Raw genomic sequence first — 20,775 nt, 5'->3', positions numbered from 1 at the left:
GTAGTTGAAATAAATTAAAAGAGAAAATAAAAACGACTGTAAAGGTTTTCAAACTTTGTCAAACAACTGTAATTTTCAAACTTCATATCATGAGGAAAAAGTTCTGTGAGGGACAAATAAATTAAAACTAAATAAAACTGTTGTTAATGTTTTCAAACCACTGTAAATTTAAAATTTCATAACTTTCAGCGATGTATATCTTTTAATAACGTAGAGTGGAACCTCGGTTCGAAAACCAAGTTGTTCGAGATCCGAAACAATTTTTCCCATTAGAATGAATGTAAGTAAATTTTAATCCATATTCCACACCATAAACTGTACTGCATACTACATACTATAAATAACAACGGGTAGATATAGATCGTGTTCAATTTTAATAAAAGGTTATCTATTTATGATGATGGAAAAAGAAAACAAAAGTAAACATTCCGTATGTTTTGCTCTTAAAGCATCAAAAACATTAAAGGTTAAGATACAATGACAAGAATTGCAGAAATTGATAATGAAACAACAAAAAAATGCAACAGATCTTTGAAAGAAAATCCTCCTCCAAAACAATTTAGGGTAATTCGTCTGGAGGGGTTATCTTTCTTGCAAATCTATTCGGTAAATCTCTCCGTCCCAGGTGGCTCCTCCCCTTTTGTAAAGAATTTATGAAGCATAAATTGCTTCTCTGTTTGTTAACGAATGTTTCCATGCTGTTTCTGGAGGTGTTTCAATTTCAATGCGCATGCTCTCGAATTTATGTTCGAGATTCACGATGAACCAATCTCAAAATCTTTGGTTGATAACCGAGTTGGCCAAGAACCGAAGCGTCCAAGAGCCGAGGCTCCACTGTATATCATCAGAACACAAATCGCCAAATTTTAAGTTCGAGATAAATTCTTGTCGATATTGTGGGGCCGAATAAATTAGCACTAACAAAAAAAGACGAATAAGCATCACATTGCATATACTTACATGTATGTCCCAAAATATTTCTGAACAGAAGCATTGTAACTCGTGGACGCAAGGCTATGATAATTAGCACGCGCTTGATGTATCCGTTATATGGATACATCAAGCGCGTGGCATACATCTTATGACTATGGCATTCTAGCTCAGTGGCAGAGTGTCCGGATTAGAAACCTATTGATGCAATGATGGTGAGTTCAAATCCATCAGATTGCGGAATTTCAATATCAAGATTTTAAGATCTATAGCCGGAATGCAGACAGATGATGGAAAACAGACGACATACTTTGAGAAATATATATATAGATATATTCAGCACTATTTTTGTTAACTACTAAGACACTAGTATGCTAGCAGTCCCGTGCGCAGTGAGAGATCATCATGTGTAATAACTATGTGTACAATTATTCCTAGATGCGCAGATGGTAGCACACTTGTCTGAAACCTGGGAATATGGTGCAATCCTTTTTCCTAACGCTCTTAGCGTGGCTTCAAACAGATGTATACGGCTCTTATTATAGTGAATATTGTAATTTTTGCCCTAAGCTGTAATTGTATGATATTGTTATTGCTGAAATAGAGCTCATGATATAATAACACTCAGTGAAATTACGAACTATTTCTCTTCTACACCGCACACCTAGCACTGCAGCCTTACAGTTTTCTGTTACTTTTTAAAGATAAATTGGCAACGACTTATTGTGTGTGAGCAATCGCTCCAAGATCGAGTATGACGTCTGCCTAGCTTACCGCAAGCAGAACTTGTGGTGTTCTCAAGAGCATGTCCAAGTCCAGTGACAAGGGAACCTCAATGACTGGAGACATGCCCAGTTGCAGAGAGCCGTCTAAGGTTGGATGATATTCTACGTCGCCACAAATGGCCTTTTTGGGAATCAAACACTCAATTGTTGTTTGAAGGTTGCTCAGTAATTTGTTGAGTGTTTGTAAGACACATAATAAGCACCATTTAAGAGGACAATAGGACATTTGCAACTATATTTTGCTTTCCCTTTTGATTTATACTTTTATCAACAGGAAATTCAAAAGAAATCTTTCAAGAGCTTTTTATGAATAGCTCTATGAATAGCTCATTTATGGTAAACTTAGACTATTGTGCACAGCTTCTGGAGGTACTCACTATTTCTGTATGAACAGCTATATTTAAAATATTAACTATGCCATCTAATACCTCAGAGTAAAGGAGATATGTTTCAATTCAACAACCTCGTGAACAGGTACTAGGCTATTGCATTAGCGTAAAAAATAATATGGTTACAATAATATTATAGTCGGCCAAGCCACGCTTTACCTTTCAAATAATCAACAGAAACACAACAACTGACATAAAAGACAAGACAACAAAAAATCTACAGTTTATAAACGAAGCTTCGAATGTTTACAAAAATCTGATAGAATGTTTTACTACAGATTCAGACAAATATGCCGGCCCATAATATTCACGCTACTCTGAAAAGGTAAAGGATGCATGCTCATAATCTCAAGCAATGCTTTTGAGCATATTTCTTCGCTAACTGTTTTGCCCTGCGCTCAATCTTTTTAACAGCCATACTGCTTGTATCTTTATGAGCATTTTTATGGGTTATTCATCTATCTATATGACATAAAACAACAATGTTTAGGTCAATTAAGGGGTCAAGGATGTGTGCTAGTACAAGTTGATTCGATAGTCGATGTTTCACTGCCAATTTTAGAAGAGACAAATTTACTTCTACTTTTACAGCGATGAGACAACTCTTCAAATGGTATTAATGTACTATAATTTGATAGTCACAGGACGTAGTAAATTAGAAATGTTTTAATGGGAGTTGCTCCCTCTTTAGTAAAGTGTTGATAATTTTAAATATTTATAAAGAGAGTCACTAGTTGCCTAAAGTTTGGTTCACATCGGATGCTTTGTAACTCCAACCACAGAAATCATCTCATCATCACATTCACCTTCTCGTAAGCAGTGTTCAGCAGTCTTCACCATGAATTCCGGTATTCTCACCATCTTCGTGTAGACTTTCGCTTGCTATTAATTCTGATGATTTTTCATCAACTATATGCACCTCAAAATCAGTTTCTCTCTTTATAATTACACAACTATGTGGTAATTGCTCGGATGAGGCAGGAATGGACCACGCTGCTTTAACTACTGGCCCTCTCCTCTTAGTCGGAGCCGTTTCTGGAAGACCAGTCCTATGAATAAATGTTTACATAATATCAATATATATTAATTATACTGATGCCGGTCAGAAAACCACAGAATATAGAGTTCCATCACAACGGAAGAGTCTCCCGATAGACGTACTTAAAATTTCAACATTTAGTAGCTTTAAAGAGCCACTTGTTAAACTTGAATTAATTTATAGATTGGTCTACTTTTCTAATTTTGGTGAAATGCTGTCTTAATAGCAGAGTAATGCCAACCCCTGTGGCCCGGCACCTCGACTAGCAGCAGTGCTAGTGCACATGTAGGCCTCATCATACCTCAATATGTAGGAATAAGGCTTTTACTTTTTTTTTCATTTAATCAATATTTTAACTATTTGTATTTTTTTGTTCAATGTTATGTTTAGTAATTGATGAAATGAACACACACAATATAGGCTATAAAAAGAAATCATTGCCAATCATATGAAACAAGCAAACTTTACTCACCGTTTTGGATCAGTCTGGATCGCAACCGAGCGATACTTCGGGCGGTGAAGACATTTTCGAAGTTGTGTCCCTTTGTCAACCATCAAAGGCTTTACAGGTTGATAGGCCTCGGCAGGCTGAGGACTGTGAACTCGTTTTTTAGACTTTGGTCGAGGGGGGCAAGTAACAGTCCTAGGTACTAAAGGAATACTGCAATAAGTAAACAAGACAGATGCGTTAAAGTTTAAAGCTAAAATGAAGCACACTTATAAGGAAGCAAAAATTAACTTTATATGATTGTCCTTATGTAATTAAAGGTTTTTGTCGGATGTAAACAGGGGTTGGTATTTTGCCAGGGCAAAATTAATTTCTGCCGGCTGGCAAAAATGGTAAAAACTGGGAAAAGATGGAAAAAATCGGCAGTAATTGACAAGTATTATTTTGCATTATTTATTGCACATAAATTTAATCCAATTAACAGAACATATTTTACATGATAAGCTAAAAAGCAAAGTAGTTTCATTGAGTTCATTTACTCGTTAAGTAAAAGTTTATAAATATGTAACAAAATAGTCTTCTTTTTTTAAAAATTGTAATAATCATACTAATAGACAGTTAGTTTGTGTGGGTCGACATTGTAACAAAATCAGTTATAAATCATGTTTTGAACCCAAGCCTGAGAACCAGAATTAGTGACTCAATGGAACAGTTCAAAGCATGAGTGTAGTCTTTGCAGACCAACATTCTAAAGATATGAGTGAATGCTTTCCGCTTTAAACTAGAGTTTGAGAGAAATCTATAAAAACTTTAAAATGTTACAGTGTGCAGTTTAGAAAATCGTTCATTCAATATCTGTCTTATGAGTACATTGCTATTGTTGGCCGATTTCCGCCAGATAATTTTAGCCAGCTGAACTTCTGCCAGCCGGTTTAAACCAGATTTTTGCCAGCGGTTTAAACCGCCCCGGCAAGATTTTTTCCAACTCTGTATATGAAGCAGAAAAAAAATGAGTAAAAGAATGGTAGTCTCTGGTGTAGAAGACCTTGAAAAGAAACTTCTATATACATGTATGTCTATGTACATATGGTTTAAACATATTGAGGTGCATGATGGACTGGGCTAGACACCTTCTGGTAGCTTATGACTTATTGATTAACAGGAATCATAACTCAGGTTACAGTTGATTGATTTAAATGAAACATTTCAAACAGTAATGCATGTATCTTGGACTCCAACGTAGGAAGATGGTAATATACAGTGCAACGCTGTCCAATATTTTCACCTGAGACATCTCTATCCACCCCTCACGTGGGAAAGGAGCAGAAGTATTTAATCCAAGAACTTCTCTTATGATAGGATGTCTTATCCCTTCAGATGGTCCCTTCACGTTCAAAAGATTAGAACTCCTATTAGCGGCAGCTTAGTCAAGTCCATAAATAGGTAAGCCTCAAGGACAAACCCTCTCTGCTACTGACAGACAGTTGGTCAATTGACTAACTGTCAAGTGACAAACCATCTCTGCCACAGACAGACAGTTTGTCACTTGACTAACTGTGAAGTGACAAACCCTCTCTCTCACTGACAGACAGTTTGTCACTTGACTAACTGTCAAAACTGTATGTTATGATTCCTGACACACTTGACTAACTGTCAAGTGACAAACCATCTCTGCCGCTGAGAGGCAGTTTGTCACTTAACTGTCAAGTGACAAGCCATCTCTGCCACTGACAGACAGTTTGTCACTTGACTAACTGTCAAGGACAAACCCTCTTTATCACTGAGTCACTGGACTACATTTAAAAGATCCATGCTTCTCTCATGGTTAGTTGGATGTCAGATGTTCAAAATTTGGAGATCCAAAGTATCTATTTTTAAGCACCAGGAGAAAAAAAAAACAAAGAATATTGTCCATAAGCAAGTACTGTCTTATATTCACATGTGGAAATACTATTTTAAGTGTTATGTCATTAAAAATTATGATTTTATAATCAGACTAAATTGTTGGTTGTACAAGAAATTATTGTAGAATACGATGTGATTGATGAATAAAGTGGAAAAGTAAACCGTGTATAAATTACATTTCATAAAAATGACCACGCAACGCAACGTTTTTCTGCTAGCTCTATGGAAAGGCTACTTTTCCACAGTTAGTAAAGACCAGGCGTAGTGTCCGACGCAAAGTCCTTCACCTCTAGAAAATACTGCAATAAGTCCAAATGGGTCTATTTTCAAAAAACGGCTGTGTATATAAAAACTGTAGATCTGGATACAATGAGAAAAACCATCATCTAAGAAGCGTGCGATTGAATCTATACTTAAAAGAGGCCAAAGTATTATGTATTGACCTTTGCAACCAATCTGAATCAATAAATGAGTGCAAACAGGGAAGAGTCTGATTTGAAACAGCAAAACTAGTTTGTGTCATTGCTATTTATGGAAAAAGTGTAAAACACGAAGCAAACTTTCTCATGACCAGAACTAGCCAATATCGGACAAAGTGCCTATTTAACTAATTTAGGCCTACATGCTCTCTTGCACATAGGTTTTGTTGTTCCACCAGCATCACCTCCTGATTAATGTACATAACAATAATTTTAGTAATGTCTAGTTTTAGTATTGACTAGTAGTTGCAAGCAGATAAAAGAAAATGTCTCAAATGGTCCAATTTAACACGACAATCAAGTTTCTGATATTGTTTCTAAATAATAATGTAACCCTACCAGTTTTTTAGCAAAAAATGCGAATTTTTTCTTTGCTATCATTCTAACACAAAACATTAAAACTATTACTGCAAGCTCTAGCTGGGACAACACAAGGGTTGTCCTACCTTACTGATTTATTCCTAGTAATTATTGTATTCATATGGTTTTTGTACAAATCAACAAATATCACCCTACCGACTGCAGTGAAAACAAGAACAAGTTATGAGCTGCTCAACTCAAAAATTTTTTTAACAGGCTGGTTGTCCAAAAAGAGTATTTAGTAAAGAAAAAGTAACATCAGAAACCATGCAAAGTGTTTTCAATAAAAAAAAGAATTTTTTTTCATCGGCACGTATAGATCATGAGCAAAAAAAATTTTTTCTGCAAAACAATTGATTTTTTATATTTACAAATCGAAAGCTCATCAAATTATTAGCGAAAATGCAAGTGTTCCTAGTGGGCCTACTGGGCTTCAACGCATTTTATATCACTTACGGTTTACGAAGTAATTCCCGAATTACTGCTCTACGCTCTCTTGCGGGCAAAGGGGGAGTTGACGGTTCCTTCCTTGAGGTACCAATAGAATCAGTTGCAGTAGAGGCGCCGCACGAGGGAATGATGTCTGACTGCTTCTTTAATATAAGACGGACACTTTCTTCTGTCAGGTATTTGTATTGGTAGTAGTTGCTGAAACATTCCTTGGTGAAATGCCTGAAGCAAATTCTAGATGAAGTCCTATACTGAAAATCTGCTACATGCTTCTTCACAAATGCTGTCCACTTAGCCCGCTGCGCATCTGTTGAGCTCTGTCCACGAGGCCAAGCGAATAGATGCTTTATCTCTTCACAATTACCAACAGCGCAGAAAAGAACACTATGCCGACTGGAAGACATTTCACTGCTACAATGAAATGATGCCATTTATGCGGTCTTAGCAAATCGAAAAAAGGAAATTATTGAAGTAAATTAGTGAAAACTAGGAAAAAATTTGACTATGCATCAAACGGTTTATTTTATTTTTATTACATAATGTTCGCTATAAATAATGAGTTTTATTCCATTGCATCAAGTAGAACGTTAAGACACAGGCATTCTTTTTATTAAGTAACCTATGTACTATGTTAGAATAACAACAAGTCTTAACCAAACTCTTGTAATCTATTTATTTCTAAAAGGCATCATATTGCTCACACATTAAAAAATCTCAAGTATCAATATTAGAGATCAATGTGGAACTAAACAAATTTTAATCCACAATTTCTTTTTATTTGTGGTTTTAGCTAAAAAATTATGCTACACTTTAAACAGGGCCTATAACCTATCACTCAGTAAAAAGTAGGCCTAGGTAAAACTAAAAAGTTTCAAGATAAAAATGAATCAAATTATTTAAAAAATCCACCACTACAATTACTCTTCTATAAGAGGAAAAATACCAGTCAGTTGAAATGACTGTTTGATTAGTAAACCAGCTGAATAAACTAATACAATGATTGATTGTAATCGCAACAAAATTGGTGTTTTTTAAATAAATAACTTAATTAGGTACAAAAGTACAAAATAAAAATCTAATAGTAGAAGTACACCTATTATTAGTAGTACAGTGGGCTGTACTCCATGGCTGTCACAAACAAAGTATAGAAACTCTGTACTATTATTAGTACAGCTGTTATATTAGGTAAAGTACTATAAATTTTCATATCATGTCAAAGGAAGCTGTACAGAATAGACAATGAAGACAAGAGCTCTAAGCTACGAGTGACACTGTTTACGCCTGTATCTCACAAGTAAACTGTAAAATTAGTTAGTTTCAATACGTTAGTACAAGATTTGTTGTTTCTCCTTTTTTATAGCAAATGTAAGTATATTACTCAACAGCACGTTTATAGTTTCAGCAAAATGCTCTAGTTTCATATATTTCAATGCTTTCCACATCTTCTTGTTGCTGGGCCAATATTGAACTCATATCTCATTATATTACTGCGCGTAATTTGCTACCTATCGTCATGTCAATGACTTAGCTGCAAAACCTCGACTGCTTATCAATGCTATGGCAGTGGAACGACAGAATGGACGTGAAGACAATTGTTGTGCAGACTAGCAAGGAACATTAGACTAAATTATTTTTGTACGCAGAACACTAAAAATTTACAAATTAAAAACACATGAACAGAAGTCCTAGTAACTTTCACTATACACATCGCCTGCTATTTGCGGATATTCATAGACTTGCCATCGTTATTGATGCTTATGTTGTTTTTACCTAGATGAATATTCCTGCACTGATGCAGACGTGAGTTGTTGTACAAAGTTTCAATCATGATAGCGAATAATATCAATATTAATATTACTTGTTGCTGTTCACTATGGAGTTTATTACCTATAATCACGAATTATCATTTTTTGTAATGCATGAGTAGCACCTCATATCTGTAATTGAAATAATAATATAATCTCTCGTTAATCTGCCAATCACTGACTACACTTGAGCAATAATTTGTGTGCCAGTTGCTATTAACGTCTGTGACCTAACAAACTTCTTTCACTACGTCTACTAGGGTTGCACGATAGCTCGATAGTCGACTGCGATAGTCGATAGTTGTCTTCTCGATATGAATATGTTGCCATTTTTAGCCTATCAAAGCATCCAAAATTTATATATCGTTATCGAATAACAAAAAACAATATAATCCGATTGTTTTGCAGATAGTTTTTGTTGTTTCTTCTGCAGAGTTTTTTCTGCAGCTTTTCCTTTTCCCATCGCTTCCCACAATCCTCGATCTTTTCAGGCACATGTGGTCATCTGGCTAATGAAGTTATCTTCTCAATAATACAATAGTTTTCCCAGTTGTGAAATCCCGTGATAACTATCGGTGAACTCTGTTTGCTCATTGATAATTCAATAGCTATCGCTATCGGTGGGACAACTCCAACAATAGTCGATTACATCTTTCCAAACTACAAATGTTATCCCTAACCTCTACCAATGCTATCCTTTATAACGGCCTAAAAAATGATGTCAAACTTGTATGTATTTCATGTATAACTAATTTAAAATTTGAATACATGATAAAATGTTATCTGCTAATGCTTTTTTATCATATATGCACAATTTGCTTGTAGTTTTTACATGATTAACTTTGGATAAAAAAGTTTGCGTCAGTCACAAACTCCTCTCAAATCTGTATAGAACTTAGCTACATCATCAATATTTTCACCGCTGAATCGGTTTTTCCATTTAACTGACCATGTCCAGGAGAGCTAGCGGTGTGTTAGAATCCCAGCTTTGGCCAAACTTTGTAAACTCATTTGAAGCAAATTGAGGTCCATTGCAGGATTGAGCAACATTCGAGACACCAGAGAGAGAAAATACTTCTTCATATGCTTTTATAACAGCTAGTGTTGTCCTTTCTCTGAGCATTTCATATTGATATATTCACTGAAGTACTCCACAATTACCACATTGTGTGTGGATAGGTCTACTCATACTTTCATCCAAGAGACTACAGGTATGTCATGATCTTGTAAGATTTCCTTGACTTGCAAAGGAGAATCTACAGCACAATTACACATTGGTCTACACAAAGTTTGATCTCAGACTAATAGCTGCAACATCTGCCCCTTCTAAGAGTAACTGCTGTATCTTGGTGATTTGTATGCAGTTTCTGAAGGATTGTTGCTCGATATGACCTCTGTATCACTAGTTGAGAACGCTTGTAGGTGATTCCATCCAAGTCAACGATGAAAGTATGCTCCCAGCTCTTCTTTGAGCTGTCTGGGTTTATTAGGCCAGCCACCTATCATCAGCTGATTGACTGCTCCTAGGTTATCAATTTCCCAAATGTTGCTTGCTGTATGTTGATTTAGGTTTCGGTGTTTACTGGTGAGTTTTGGAAAGGGTTGGGCAAGAATGACTCAAATTGAAAAATCTATTCTGATGGGATGTCATTTACCCTAGATGAGTGCATTGGATTTCTTGACAGCATTTCTGCAGTGATTTGCTGACTCCCTGGTCAGTATAGGAAACTTGCTGGATATCTCTGTAGGACAAAAAGCGTCGACTGCAGTTGGTTGTGCCCTTTCAGTATTGATCAATTCCAAATGAATATCAATGACTTGTGATCAATGTGTGGGTTCACATCCAAGTTGCCAAATACATACTGATCAGATCTTTGCATTGCCAAGACAATCACAAGCAGCTCTAGTTCGATAGGTACATAGTTTTTCACTTTCAGTGATGCAAATGCTATTGGCCTGCCATAGTGAATCGGGACAGCTCCTAGACCAGGGGTAGGGAACCTATGGCTCTCGAGCCATATGTGGCTCTTTTGATGATTGCATCTAGCTCTTTGATAAATTAGTGGAAAAAATAATCCATAATTTTGCTGTCAATTAAATTAACATAATAACGCAAATTATACTGAAATTACAGTAACAATAAACAAAATAAAAAATAATGTCCATTTAATAGAAATATATTTTCATTTGCAACTTCTTGATGGAAGCGTGCAGCAAAGAGCTTTTAGTGCTTTCTGTACTCCGCTCTGTTCAGGCCGCACAGAGACCGCACGAGTCATTTTTAGATCAAAAGTTAAATGCTTCAAACCAAAAGAGGACTAAAAGAAAAAAATGTTATTTGAACATTGCTATTAAAAATAAATCCAGTTTACTTATATGCTAAAATTGATCAAACATACTAGACATTTTAATCTTCCTTTTCCATTTTATGTTTTCGAGATTCAAAATATATATGGCTCTCCTAGAATTAAATTTCAAAACGTGCGGGTTTTTTTGGCTCTTTCCGTCAACAAGGTTCCTGACCCCTGTGATAGACCTTCAGAACTGGCATCACACTGGTTAGTCAAGAGTCTGTTGAAGCTGAGGTATTGGAGATAAGTGCCTGAAAGTGTGAGTTGTTTGAGGGGTTAGAAAGACCCCTCAAACATTCCTGATTGTTTTCCATTCATGAACATTTTTAAAATGTCCAGTAGCTTTTGTCGATGCTCAGTTTTTAAAGTACAGCTCGGTCTGAGTTTCGATAAATAGTTGATGTGACTGAGGAGTCGGTGAACTACATCACCACTGTCTTTCGGAGTTGACGCCGCTCGAATTGTCTGGGTGTTGTTTGGGTTTTTCTTTACTTTATCCTAAAAAATGATGTGTTCGATATACCGTAAAACCTGTATTTGAACAACACCTTTATTTGAACACCACCTCTATTTGAGTGCCACTATGATAGAAGGGTTGAAAAATAGAGCGGCACCCTTTAATTGAAGGACACTTCTATTTGAACGTAACTTCTATTTGACTGCAACTATTTGGCATTTTTAATATTTATGAACCCATAACAGCAAGTGATCAGTAGAAAAGTGTCTACAAAAATGTGCTAATAATGACTCGATTACATCAATAACAATTAATTTGTTCGCTGCTTCTGTTCGTGTCCAAGTCCGCTTTCAAACTCCAAGTTTCCAGGTTTTTTCGTCAGTCTTTGATTGCGATGCCATAGAAATAAATAGTAACTGTATCAGGCTAATAATAGTTCCTTGTTTTAATGTGGTGTTGATACTTAAACGCATGTAAAAAACATTTTAGCAACTACGATGCTTTGAATGACTTGTGATAGGCACACATCCGGCTAAAAGTTTATTAATACTTTCACAAAAAGTATAGACCTATTAACTATAGTTATAGATAATAGGGTAGTGGTATACGAAAGTGGTATGCCAGCTTGTTCCACTTGTCCTAGACCTATTAACTATAGTTATAGTTAAAAGTTTTCCAGATAGCAACGCATAAAAGCATTGTTCTGCTAAAAAACTTGTTTGGATGCTAATATCAGCTAGTTCAGCAGCGGAAAAGAAGAATTCAAGTCAGCAGACACTGTGGAAGGTATTGAACAGCTAGAAAATGATGAAATGGCTCCATATGAAAGCAACAATCGACACGCAACCTGTGGAACAAACGACGCAAATATTTTTGTTTCAAAATTATTATTTTTTGCTTCTGCCTGTATTATAATTACTGTATGCATATGTTATTTGTTCTCGAATATATATTGGTAGCATCTAATAGACTGATATTATTCTTATAAAACTTATAAATTTGAAGATTTATAGTATACCGTATTATTTGATAGCATGATTGCGGTAATCTGAACTTAGTTTACAATGGATCGACGCTCATAACTCCTGTTCTATTGCACATCAAAAGCCAGTTTTGACTGTAGCAAACATATCGTTTCAAACTAAGGTTTTAAAGTACGTGAGCCCCTTTAAAAAACTGGCAGTTATCTTTGTTCAACTTCAAGTTGACTTTCTCGGCTCTCTCCAAAGGTTTAGAGAAATTTTGATTTTCGATCGTAACCATTGTAGCTTCTTCTGTTGTTTTCCACTTGTCATATATTAGAATGTCATCAGCCACGATCATCACTCCAAACCAGGCAAAGCAATGTTAAGTCTGCGCTGAAATTTGTCGGGGCATAATGACAGACCACACGACATTCGGAGTCTTTATTGTATTTCTTAAAAGAAAACCAGAACGAAGTCTTGTCATTTGATCCGTTGCCTAGCTTGACCTAGAGGAAGTCATTTTTGGGATCACGAAGGTAAAATATCTTGGCGTCATCCAACTTGGGTAAAACAGCTTCCAATGAGGGCATACAAAAGTGGTTACGACAGATGGACTTATTTAGATTTGTTGGGTCAATTCACAGTCTCAGTTTACCATCAATTTTCCATCTAGCCAAAGTATGATCCGAGCATCACTAAGAGACTAGTTTTTTCTAACAGATCATCACACAATGACAATGCTATTCTGACATTGGTGTTACCTTTGGGTCTAATTCAATGCTATATTCTCCAAACAAGCAGACAATCCCTTTGAAGAATTATGTATATGCAGTACGGACCGACCTATCAAAAATCAAGTTCTTTACAGGTTTAAAGAAAGCATGAAACATTTTAATGCAGTCAGCCATTGTAGTTTCTTTGTTTTCATATTCAAGATCAAACGTGAACTGTTTGTTTTTAAAGAACGAATCGCTTATATAACATCACTCAGCTGTACACATTAAACTGGTCGTTTAAAAATTTTCTATACTAAGGCTAGATAACCACCATACCTGCCAACTCTCACGCATTGGGCGTGAGACTCACGCAATCACCCCAAAGAAGAAATGAAAATGGGTGAGAAATGCGCGACATTTTTGTCCAATTTTATATATACTATCATTGATACATCAATTGCCCCAAAACCAAATCTCACGCATTGCCCCACTCTTGGGTTGGTAGGTCTGGTAACCACACAAAAACTTGAGCGCGTTCACAAATTTTGCAAGCTTTGATTCAGCGTCAGCTGCTATTAATATCACACCTGCTGATTTTCCTAATTAGGAACAAATCCGGCAAATTTTCAAACCCGTAAACTATCTGATCCTACTAACGTCAAGACTACAACGGATCATATCAAACAGGCCTTCAATGGCAGATTTCAACGAATATTTTTCAACATTATAGAAAGGCCACATTTTTAAAAATCATGTTTTAAAACTGCACAAAGATATGTTCCCTAACTTTGTACGCAGGGTCGATCCTGACACCATGTGGAATATACCGTTATGAAGCTCACCTTAGACACGGTATTCCTCCAAATGGGCCTGGATAGAGCGCTCAATTATCGATAACATCACTCTCGTTCTCGCCTTTTTCGTCTTTTTCCGGATGTCATAATCGCGCCCACCTAATCGCTGTCGTTAACCGATTCGGAAATTCGTGCAATCCTCTACAGCTCAAAATCAATAATAAGAATGATAATTTATGTATTTCTCTTTGGTCTCAGTCAAAGCAAAAAGTCAAGTCAGAAATATAAAGACAAAGTAGTGCTTATCGTTGTAAGTTAGTTAGTTAATCTTTATTGAAATAACATTAATATAAAATATAATATTATTGCAATGGTCAGTGCAATGGTTCGACCCTCGTCGTTTGTTGGTCTCGTGCCCTCCCGTATTGGACCTTGCTGCGCTGCAGGCTTGTCTCGGTGGGTCTTGGGACCGGGCACCGCAATCTACACTGACGCGCAAATTCAAGAATATTTTAAGAAGACAATCTGTCATTATCATTTATCCCTTTATTACATTTATATCTATATTTTTAAATACTGTTAAGGTCTTTCCTCTGTCTGCAAAAAGAGGCTCTTTGTGTAATTCAATAAAGAAATATATATATATATAATATTATTTACGGGCAAAAATTTACTATTTGCAGGCAAAATAAATATAATCTATAATTATATTTCATGAGAAAGAAACTCCCCATCTGTAGGTGAGATTGTCAGATGTAACTAACGAAAGGGTTATGTAGAGAGGGTAATTGTATTGGAATTGAAGGTAATCATTGTAAAGTATTGGTTGTCTGGTTATAGTATCTCAAATATGTAACAGTCGAGAACTGAGCTGAACCAAAGGCCTAGTTCAGTGATTTTAAATGAGAGCCATACGAGACCTTCAGGTGTACCTTGGGAAATTATTAAAATTATCAATAGATGATATTTTTAAAATTTCATCTACATTCATATTGACCACTTTTTGTGTTTGTAAGATGCTTATTGCACATGTATGTTTGCAGGTCATATTATTCTGAGTCCTTAGATTACTTGTAATTTATGTTTCATGTGAGCAAAACAACAAAAATTTGTTATGCAGCACCAAGCTGTAATGATGGCACGCCAAATTGCTAGTTGCCACTAGCCTCCCTTTCTTTCTTTTTCTCTCTCTTTCTTTTTCTCTCTCTTTCTTTTTCTCTCTCTTTCTTTTTCTCTCTCTTTCTTTTTCTCTCTCTTTCTTTTTCTCTCTCCCTCTCTCTCTGTCCTTCTCTCTCTGTCCTTCTCTCTCTCTCTTTCTCTCTCTCCCTCTCTCTCTCCCTCTCTCTCCCTCTCTCTCTCCCTCTCTCTCCCTCCCTCTCTCTTTCCTTCTCTTTCCCTCTCCCTTTCTCTCTCTCTCCTTCTCTCTCTCCTTCTCTCTTTCCTTCTCTCTCTCCCTCTCTCTTCCTCTCTCTCCCTCTCTCTCCCTCTCTCTCTCTCTTCTTCTCTCTCTCTCCTTCTCTCTCTCTCTCTCTCTCTCCTTCTCTCTCTCCTTCTCTCTCCTTCTCTCTCTCTCCTTCTCTTTCTCCCTCTCTCCTTCTCCCTCTCTCACTTCCTCTCTCGCTCTCTCTCCCTCCCTCTCCTCCCTCCTTCTCTCCCTTTCTCTCCCTCTCTCTCTCTCTCGCCCTCTCTCGCCCTCTCCCTCTCTCTCTCCCTCTCTTTCTCCCTCTCTCACCCTCCCTCTCTCTCTCTCCCCCTCTCTCTCTCTCTCGCTCTTTTTCACCCTCTCTCTCTCTTTTTCACCCTCTCTATCCCCCTCTTTTTCACCCTCTTTTTCCCCCTCTTTTTCACCCTCTCTTTCCCCTTCTTTTTCACCCTCTCTTTCCTCCTCTTTTTCACCTTCTCTTTCCCCCTCTTTTTCACCCTCTCTTTCCCCCTCTTTTTCACCATCTCTTTCCCCTTCTTTTTCACCCTCTCTTTCCCCCTCTTTTTCACCTTCTCTTTCCTCCTCTTTTTCACCCTCTCTTTCCCCCTCTTTTTCACCCTCTCTTTCCCCCTCTTTTTCACCATCTCTTTCCTCCTCTTTTTCACCCTCTCTTTCCCCCTCTTTTTCACCCTCTCTTTCCCCCTCTTTTTCACCCTCTTTCCCCCCCTATTTTTCACCTTCTCTTTCCTCCTCTTTTTCACATTCTCTTTTCCCCTCTTTTTCACGCTCTCTTTTCCCCTCTTTTTCACCCTTTCTTTCCCCATCTCTCTTTCCCCCTTTCTCGCAGTCGGTATTTTTTACCCTGATTCTTTTTTTCTCTGTAGAGTTGCGAATACAACGATGGTCTTGGTAATCACACATGACCCATTTTGTGCACGTGTTGCAGCCATCTTAGATCTTTCTTTTGTTATCTGGATGTCCACCATGGATAAGAGGCCAGCCCGTTTTAGAATTTCAGTGTCTTTGGTCTAATCTTTTCTGGTGATATTCACTATGCTGCCAAGATGTCTCATCATGACTGCATGCAGTCTCTTCATTTGAATCTGGTACAATGTTCAGGTTTCAGCTCCTTATGATAAGGCTGTTAGGACTACAGCCCAGTATACCTAAGTAAGAATGCATTGAAATAATTAATCTGAGCAGAAGATAACAAATCTTGCTAAAGTGACAGTGATACAGGGAGTCCACGAGTTGCAATGGTTTCAATTCACGCTGTTTCGAGGTGATGAACAACACCCATAAAAATGTAAAATATTAATGGTATTAATGATATAATAATTAATATATGACACGTATATGATATTAATGATTTGATTTATAATATTAATCACCGTTTTGCTACCCAGGTTCTCTTTTTTGTGTTAGTTGCCTTTTTGTCTGTTTCTTGTGTTTGATCTTATTTCCGGCATTTTGCCTTCTGTTAAGGTTTCAAAGCATAAGACAGGTTCTTGTGATGGTAGTGCATCAATAAGAGAAAGGCCATCACTATGGAAGGGAAAATAGATAACATCAAACGATCTAAAAACAGTAAAACACCAATGAACATTGGCCAGCTGCTTGACCAATACATTAAAGTACAGTGCTTTGCATATAAAATAATTTATTCAGGATGTTTTGAATCACGCTGAAATCCAGGTTACACAGTTTTTCAAGAACAGATTAAAGTTGTACGTTAAGGACCTTATTTATATTGATACAAAAGTAAAACGGAACATGTCTCTAAACTAATTATGCTTGTAAGACGCGTCAAATTTACGCTTTATAAGGCTTCAAATTCTATCTTTGTTTTTGCAATTTGTGATCATTTTATCATTTAGACCAAGTTCGCTTAAAAACAAATTTAAATATTGCACCAAACCTAGAAGAAAAAGACCTTATACTGAGTAAGATATCTCTTATCCGTCAGATGTCAAATTATGGAGCGCAATTTTATTAGTAAAGAAAAAAGAGCACAACTCTATAATAACTACTCTATAGTATCACTAAGTTTCTATAGAGAGATAGTTTAGAGACACCAGCATATGGCGCTCCAATGTCATCATGGAAACAGTTATGTCACTCTCAAGCGAAACAACTGTGCGATGCGCCATCTTTGTGCCCTAAAAGCTGCCTTATCGATCAACGGCTATATGATATAAGGTGATAGTTGTGCGACACTTTAATATACGGTGTCCCACAAATATTGCCCTACTATAGCGCTCTATGGAAACACGATCTGCTTGTCGGCCCAGCTTCGGCACTGGACCAGCCAGGTGTTGCTACTCCATCGCTGTATGGAAATCTAGTATAAGTGAGCTTGTTTTATGTAAACGAAGCGGAGACTTTCAGAAGGCAAGTGAAGGCTGAAGAAAACATAGAATTATATACATTTATTCAGGCTATATCTATGAAAGTTTTCACAGAGAGACAACATCATATCAGGATGTCTATGAGAGGTTATTTGGTATTCAGGACTAATGGCTTCTCTCTAAAGACACATAAAATTCTCTGCAATTCTCTGCAGCAACCGCAGCTTCTGCTATGACTGGGTGAGTTTCTCAGGATAATCTTCGCTGTCATTCACCTCATCTAGTTTAGCCAAAGATGATGTCATCACATGCTTTGACTCATATTTTTGAGCAGTAAAGTTCTGCTCCATTTGTCTAATTCTTCTCACCATAAGAACGGCGAAGAAGATAATCGATGCCGCTGCCGAAAGACCAATAATAATCAGCAAATAGGTGTTTACGGCAGAATAAGGTCTGTCATTAAGGTTGATGGGTAAAGGATTTAGCTGAACTTCAAACTTAGCAACAGCTTCCTGGTTTTCACGGGGTCGAGACACTTTGCAAGTCAGGGCAAATTTGCCGACATTTCGCCATTTAGCGCTGACTGGCAGCTGAAGGTGATCAGTTGCTACAGTGACGAATGAATAATCTCCCGTCCATTCGAATGTGTCATCAGATGTGCTTCCTGTCACATAGTTTGAGCATCGGATGTCTATAACGTGTCCTGCGTAGATATACCATGGCTCTTTTTGCAGGCTGCATAGTTCTGTTCCTGCAGCGGAACATACAGATATGAATGTAAGTACAGTGATCCACTTTCTAAACATTTGGCAGCTGCCGCATTACACTTCAAGACAAAAGCTGTGAAAAAATTTCTGCACTGCCAATTGTCATTGTTGAACATCCTGCACAAGAATGTAAAAGTGGTGACAGGTCTACAGCATTTAACAATGGTACTGATAAGTCAGTCTGGGGTAAATTATACAACGTTGTGAAGTTGTGAAGCATTGTTATAACTCTGTTGTTCGTCAATAAAATGTGTAGTTGCAGTAATTCAGTAAATTAACGATGTCAATTAATTGAGTAAATATTGACGTCAATGCGGCGATCTAGTAATTGAGTAAAACCCCTAACTTCAAGATCATAGACAACCCGTTTTAGCAGTGATAACATTTATTATGACCTATATAAAAATTTTGTGCTGATGATTGGCTAAAGAAGAGATCTTATATTTATCGCTCATGTACTCTTTTCACATGTATCACTATTATACACGTCACGAATAAAGCACCCACTCGAACCTAAGCGTTTCAAAAAATGATTTTATTCAAACATTTATATCTCTGAACAGGGCTAGTCTACAAAGACAAAAATGACATCAAATTGTAACTGATGTTTTAGCCTTTTATTGGTCTTAATTTCATTTGATCAACTTTTTTGACGCAATCACATCCTTAAGCCAAGTGAAGGGAAGCTTGGAAATGTTTTTTTCTAAAAAATGCCAACAATTAATGCTATCAATGGACAGTTTTTCTTTGTAACCAGATCTTTCACTTTGCATCACAACCATATGATAGAGTTTTGGTTATAACCTCCTCCTGTCACATTTAAAAGTGCCCAAGTCAATAAAAGTTAGAATTACAAAATGCATACATTATTTTTAACACAAGCCAATTCAATTTTCACACAAGTTTTACAAACGGCAAGCGGTGAAAAACTAATGGGGCCTTCTCTATATGATTTACGATTCTGTAGCACTTGAATGTAACTTTTGGCACTTGAAATTGTGATCCCTCTATGTACTGCGTAGAGTGTTATGGATGTTGGTAGTTTTTTGTTGGCAAAACATCCTAAGAGGTACTCAGATCAAATGTCAATGTTGCTGAAGTGTCAACTGCTGGCAGTGCATCATGCAAAGGAAGACTTCAAATTTAGGCGTAATGTACATGTAATGTGCTCAGATTTGAGGTAATTGCTAAGCGATTTGAAGTTCTTAATTTATCACCACAATTTTCTAAAAGTCACACACAAATGGTTATGAGATTTTTAGTCATCACCAAAATTTTCTCACTTATAAAAAATAATAAAAATGACTAACAACATTAGACTAATAAGTCTAGACCAGGCGTAACAACACACCTCAGATCTAAAAAAGACTTTATTAAACCTAGGTCCGACGATTCGTAAAAAGAAATAGGCCTACTAACTTTTGGGCTTCAACAAGAAAATCAGCCACTTTATCACTTATCACTCAACAAAATCATACGATGCTTTGACTAGCATTTCTGAGCCTGTTTATCAGAGCGCCTTTAAGGTCAGAAAGAAACCAAACTGCTGTCGGCAGCTAAAAAAATCTTGTTTTTTTTTAATTGATGAGTCACTAGGGTTTATACTATCAGCGACCTACATGAGAGTCTGATGTTTTATCACATAAATCCTTGTAACCTCTCCAAATGGGTGTTTATAATAGATATAACAAAGGTCAGTTGAAAGCGTAGCCTTTCGTATTGCTATTCATTTACTGATTCCTCTAGAATGTTCTGTTTATCTGAAACATCGAACATTTCACTAAAGGCTTAGCTATAGCTACAACTACGAAGATCATGCAACCAGACTCATTGTCACGTTACAAACTCACCAGGATTTCACCAACCCCTCAGGCATGGGATTGTAGTGAGTATCTCATTAGGCAGTAATACTTGACTACAAAGCGCAAGTGCTTTTTATATATAGAGCAATAACAACAGTACAAACACCAAATCAAAAATGGCACCAAATAAGAAGTTATCGCTCTAAAATGTAAGGATAACTCCGAAAATGTTCTCGTATGTTCAGATGAGCTAATTTATTAGCATTTGAGTTTTTACAATTTTTATAAGTTGTTTATATATGTGTTACTTTTTATTATTGACATTGGTAATCGTCAGCAAAATGATGCTTTTCGCTACAGACCAAAAGGAAGAAAAAAATGAAAAAAGAGAAATCAACTATTATTGAGTCGAACAGATGTATTTTAAAAGTTGGTAATCTAAAAGTATTGCGGAGGAACCAGGAGAGTAAGTTGAAGGTTGTAATAATAGAAAGTTCATAAACTGTAACATATTAGGTGGATGTAGTATGTTGATGTCACGAAACAGAAAGCGATATTTGTC

The 20,775-nt window shown here is 36.7% G+C and overlaps 2 protein-coding genes across 4 annotated transcripts; both read right to left on the bottom strand.

Moving 5' to 3' along the window:
• Positions 1 to 2,094: 2,094 nt before the first annotated feature.
• Positions 2,095 to 13,994, bottom strand: LOC137387615 (uncharacterized). Of its 3 annotated transcripts, none has more exons than XM_068074086.1 (4): positions 13,922 to 13,994; positions 6,792 to 7,196; positions 3,616 to 3,804; positions 2,095 to 3,153 (listed from the first exon to the last, which is right to left on the bottom strand). In XM_068074086.1, the coding sequence occupies exons 2-4, from the start codon at positions 7,187 to 7,189 to the stop codon at positions 2,928 to 2,930; spliced, it is 813 nt and encodes a 270-aa protein (XP_067930187.1). In that variant the 5' UTR covers positions 7,190 to 7,196; positions 13,922 to 13,994; the 3' UTR covers positions 2,095 to 2,927. The 3 variants fall into 3 exon arrangements, with proteins under 3 accessions (XP_067930187.1, XP_067930189.1, XP_067930188.1); XM_068074088.1 differs by having other exon boundaries at positions 6,792 to 7,193; positions 13,922 to 13,967; XM_068074087.1 differs by lacking the exon at positions 13,922 to 13,994 and adding an exon at positions 11,193 to 11,411.
• A 1,655-nt stretch (positions 13,995 to 15,649) lies between these two features.
• LOC137387972 (octapeptide-repeat protein T2-like) lies at positions 15,650 to 16,120 on the bottom strand. Its single transcript, XM_068074489.1, has one exon. It carries the CDS (start codon positions 16,118 to 16,120, stop codon positions 15,650 to 15,652), a length of 471 nt encoding a protein of 156 aa, XP_067930590.1.
• Positions 16,121 to 20,775: the final 4,655 nt, after the last annotated feature.

This window comes from Watersipora subatra, chromosome 2, assembly GCF_963576615.1.
Source record: "Watersipora subatra chromosome 2, tzWatSuba1.1, whole genome shotgun sequence".
Lineage (NCBI taxonomy): Eukaryota > Metazoa > Bryozoa > Gymnolaemata > Cheilostomatida > Watersiporidae > Watersipora > Watersipora subatra.
The sequence above is the reverse complement of the archived record's forward strand: the minus strand, read 5'-3'. Positions and strand labels throughout refer to the sequence as shown.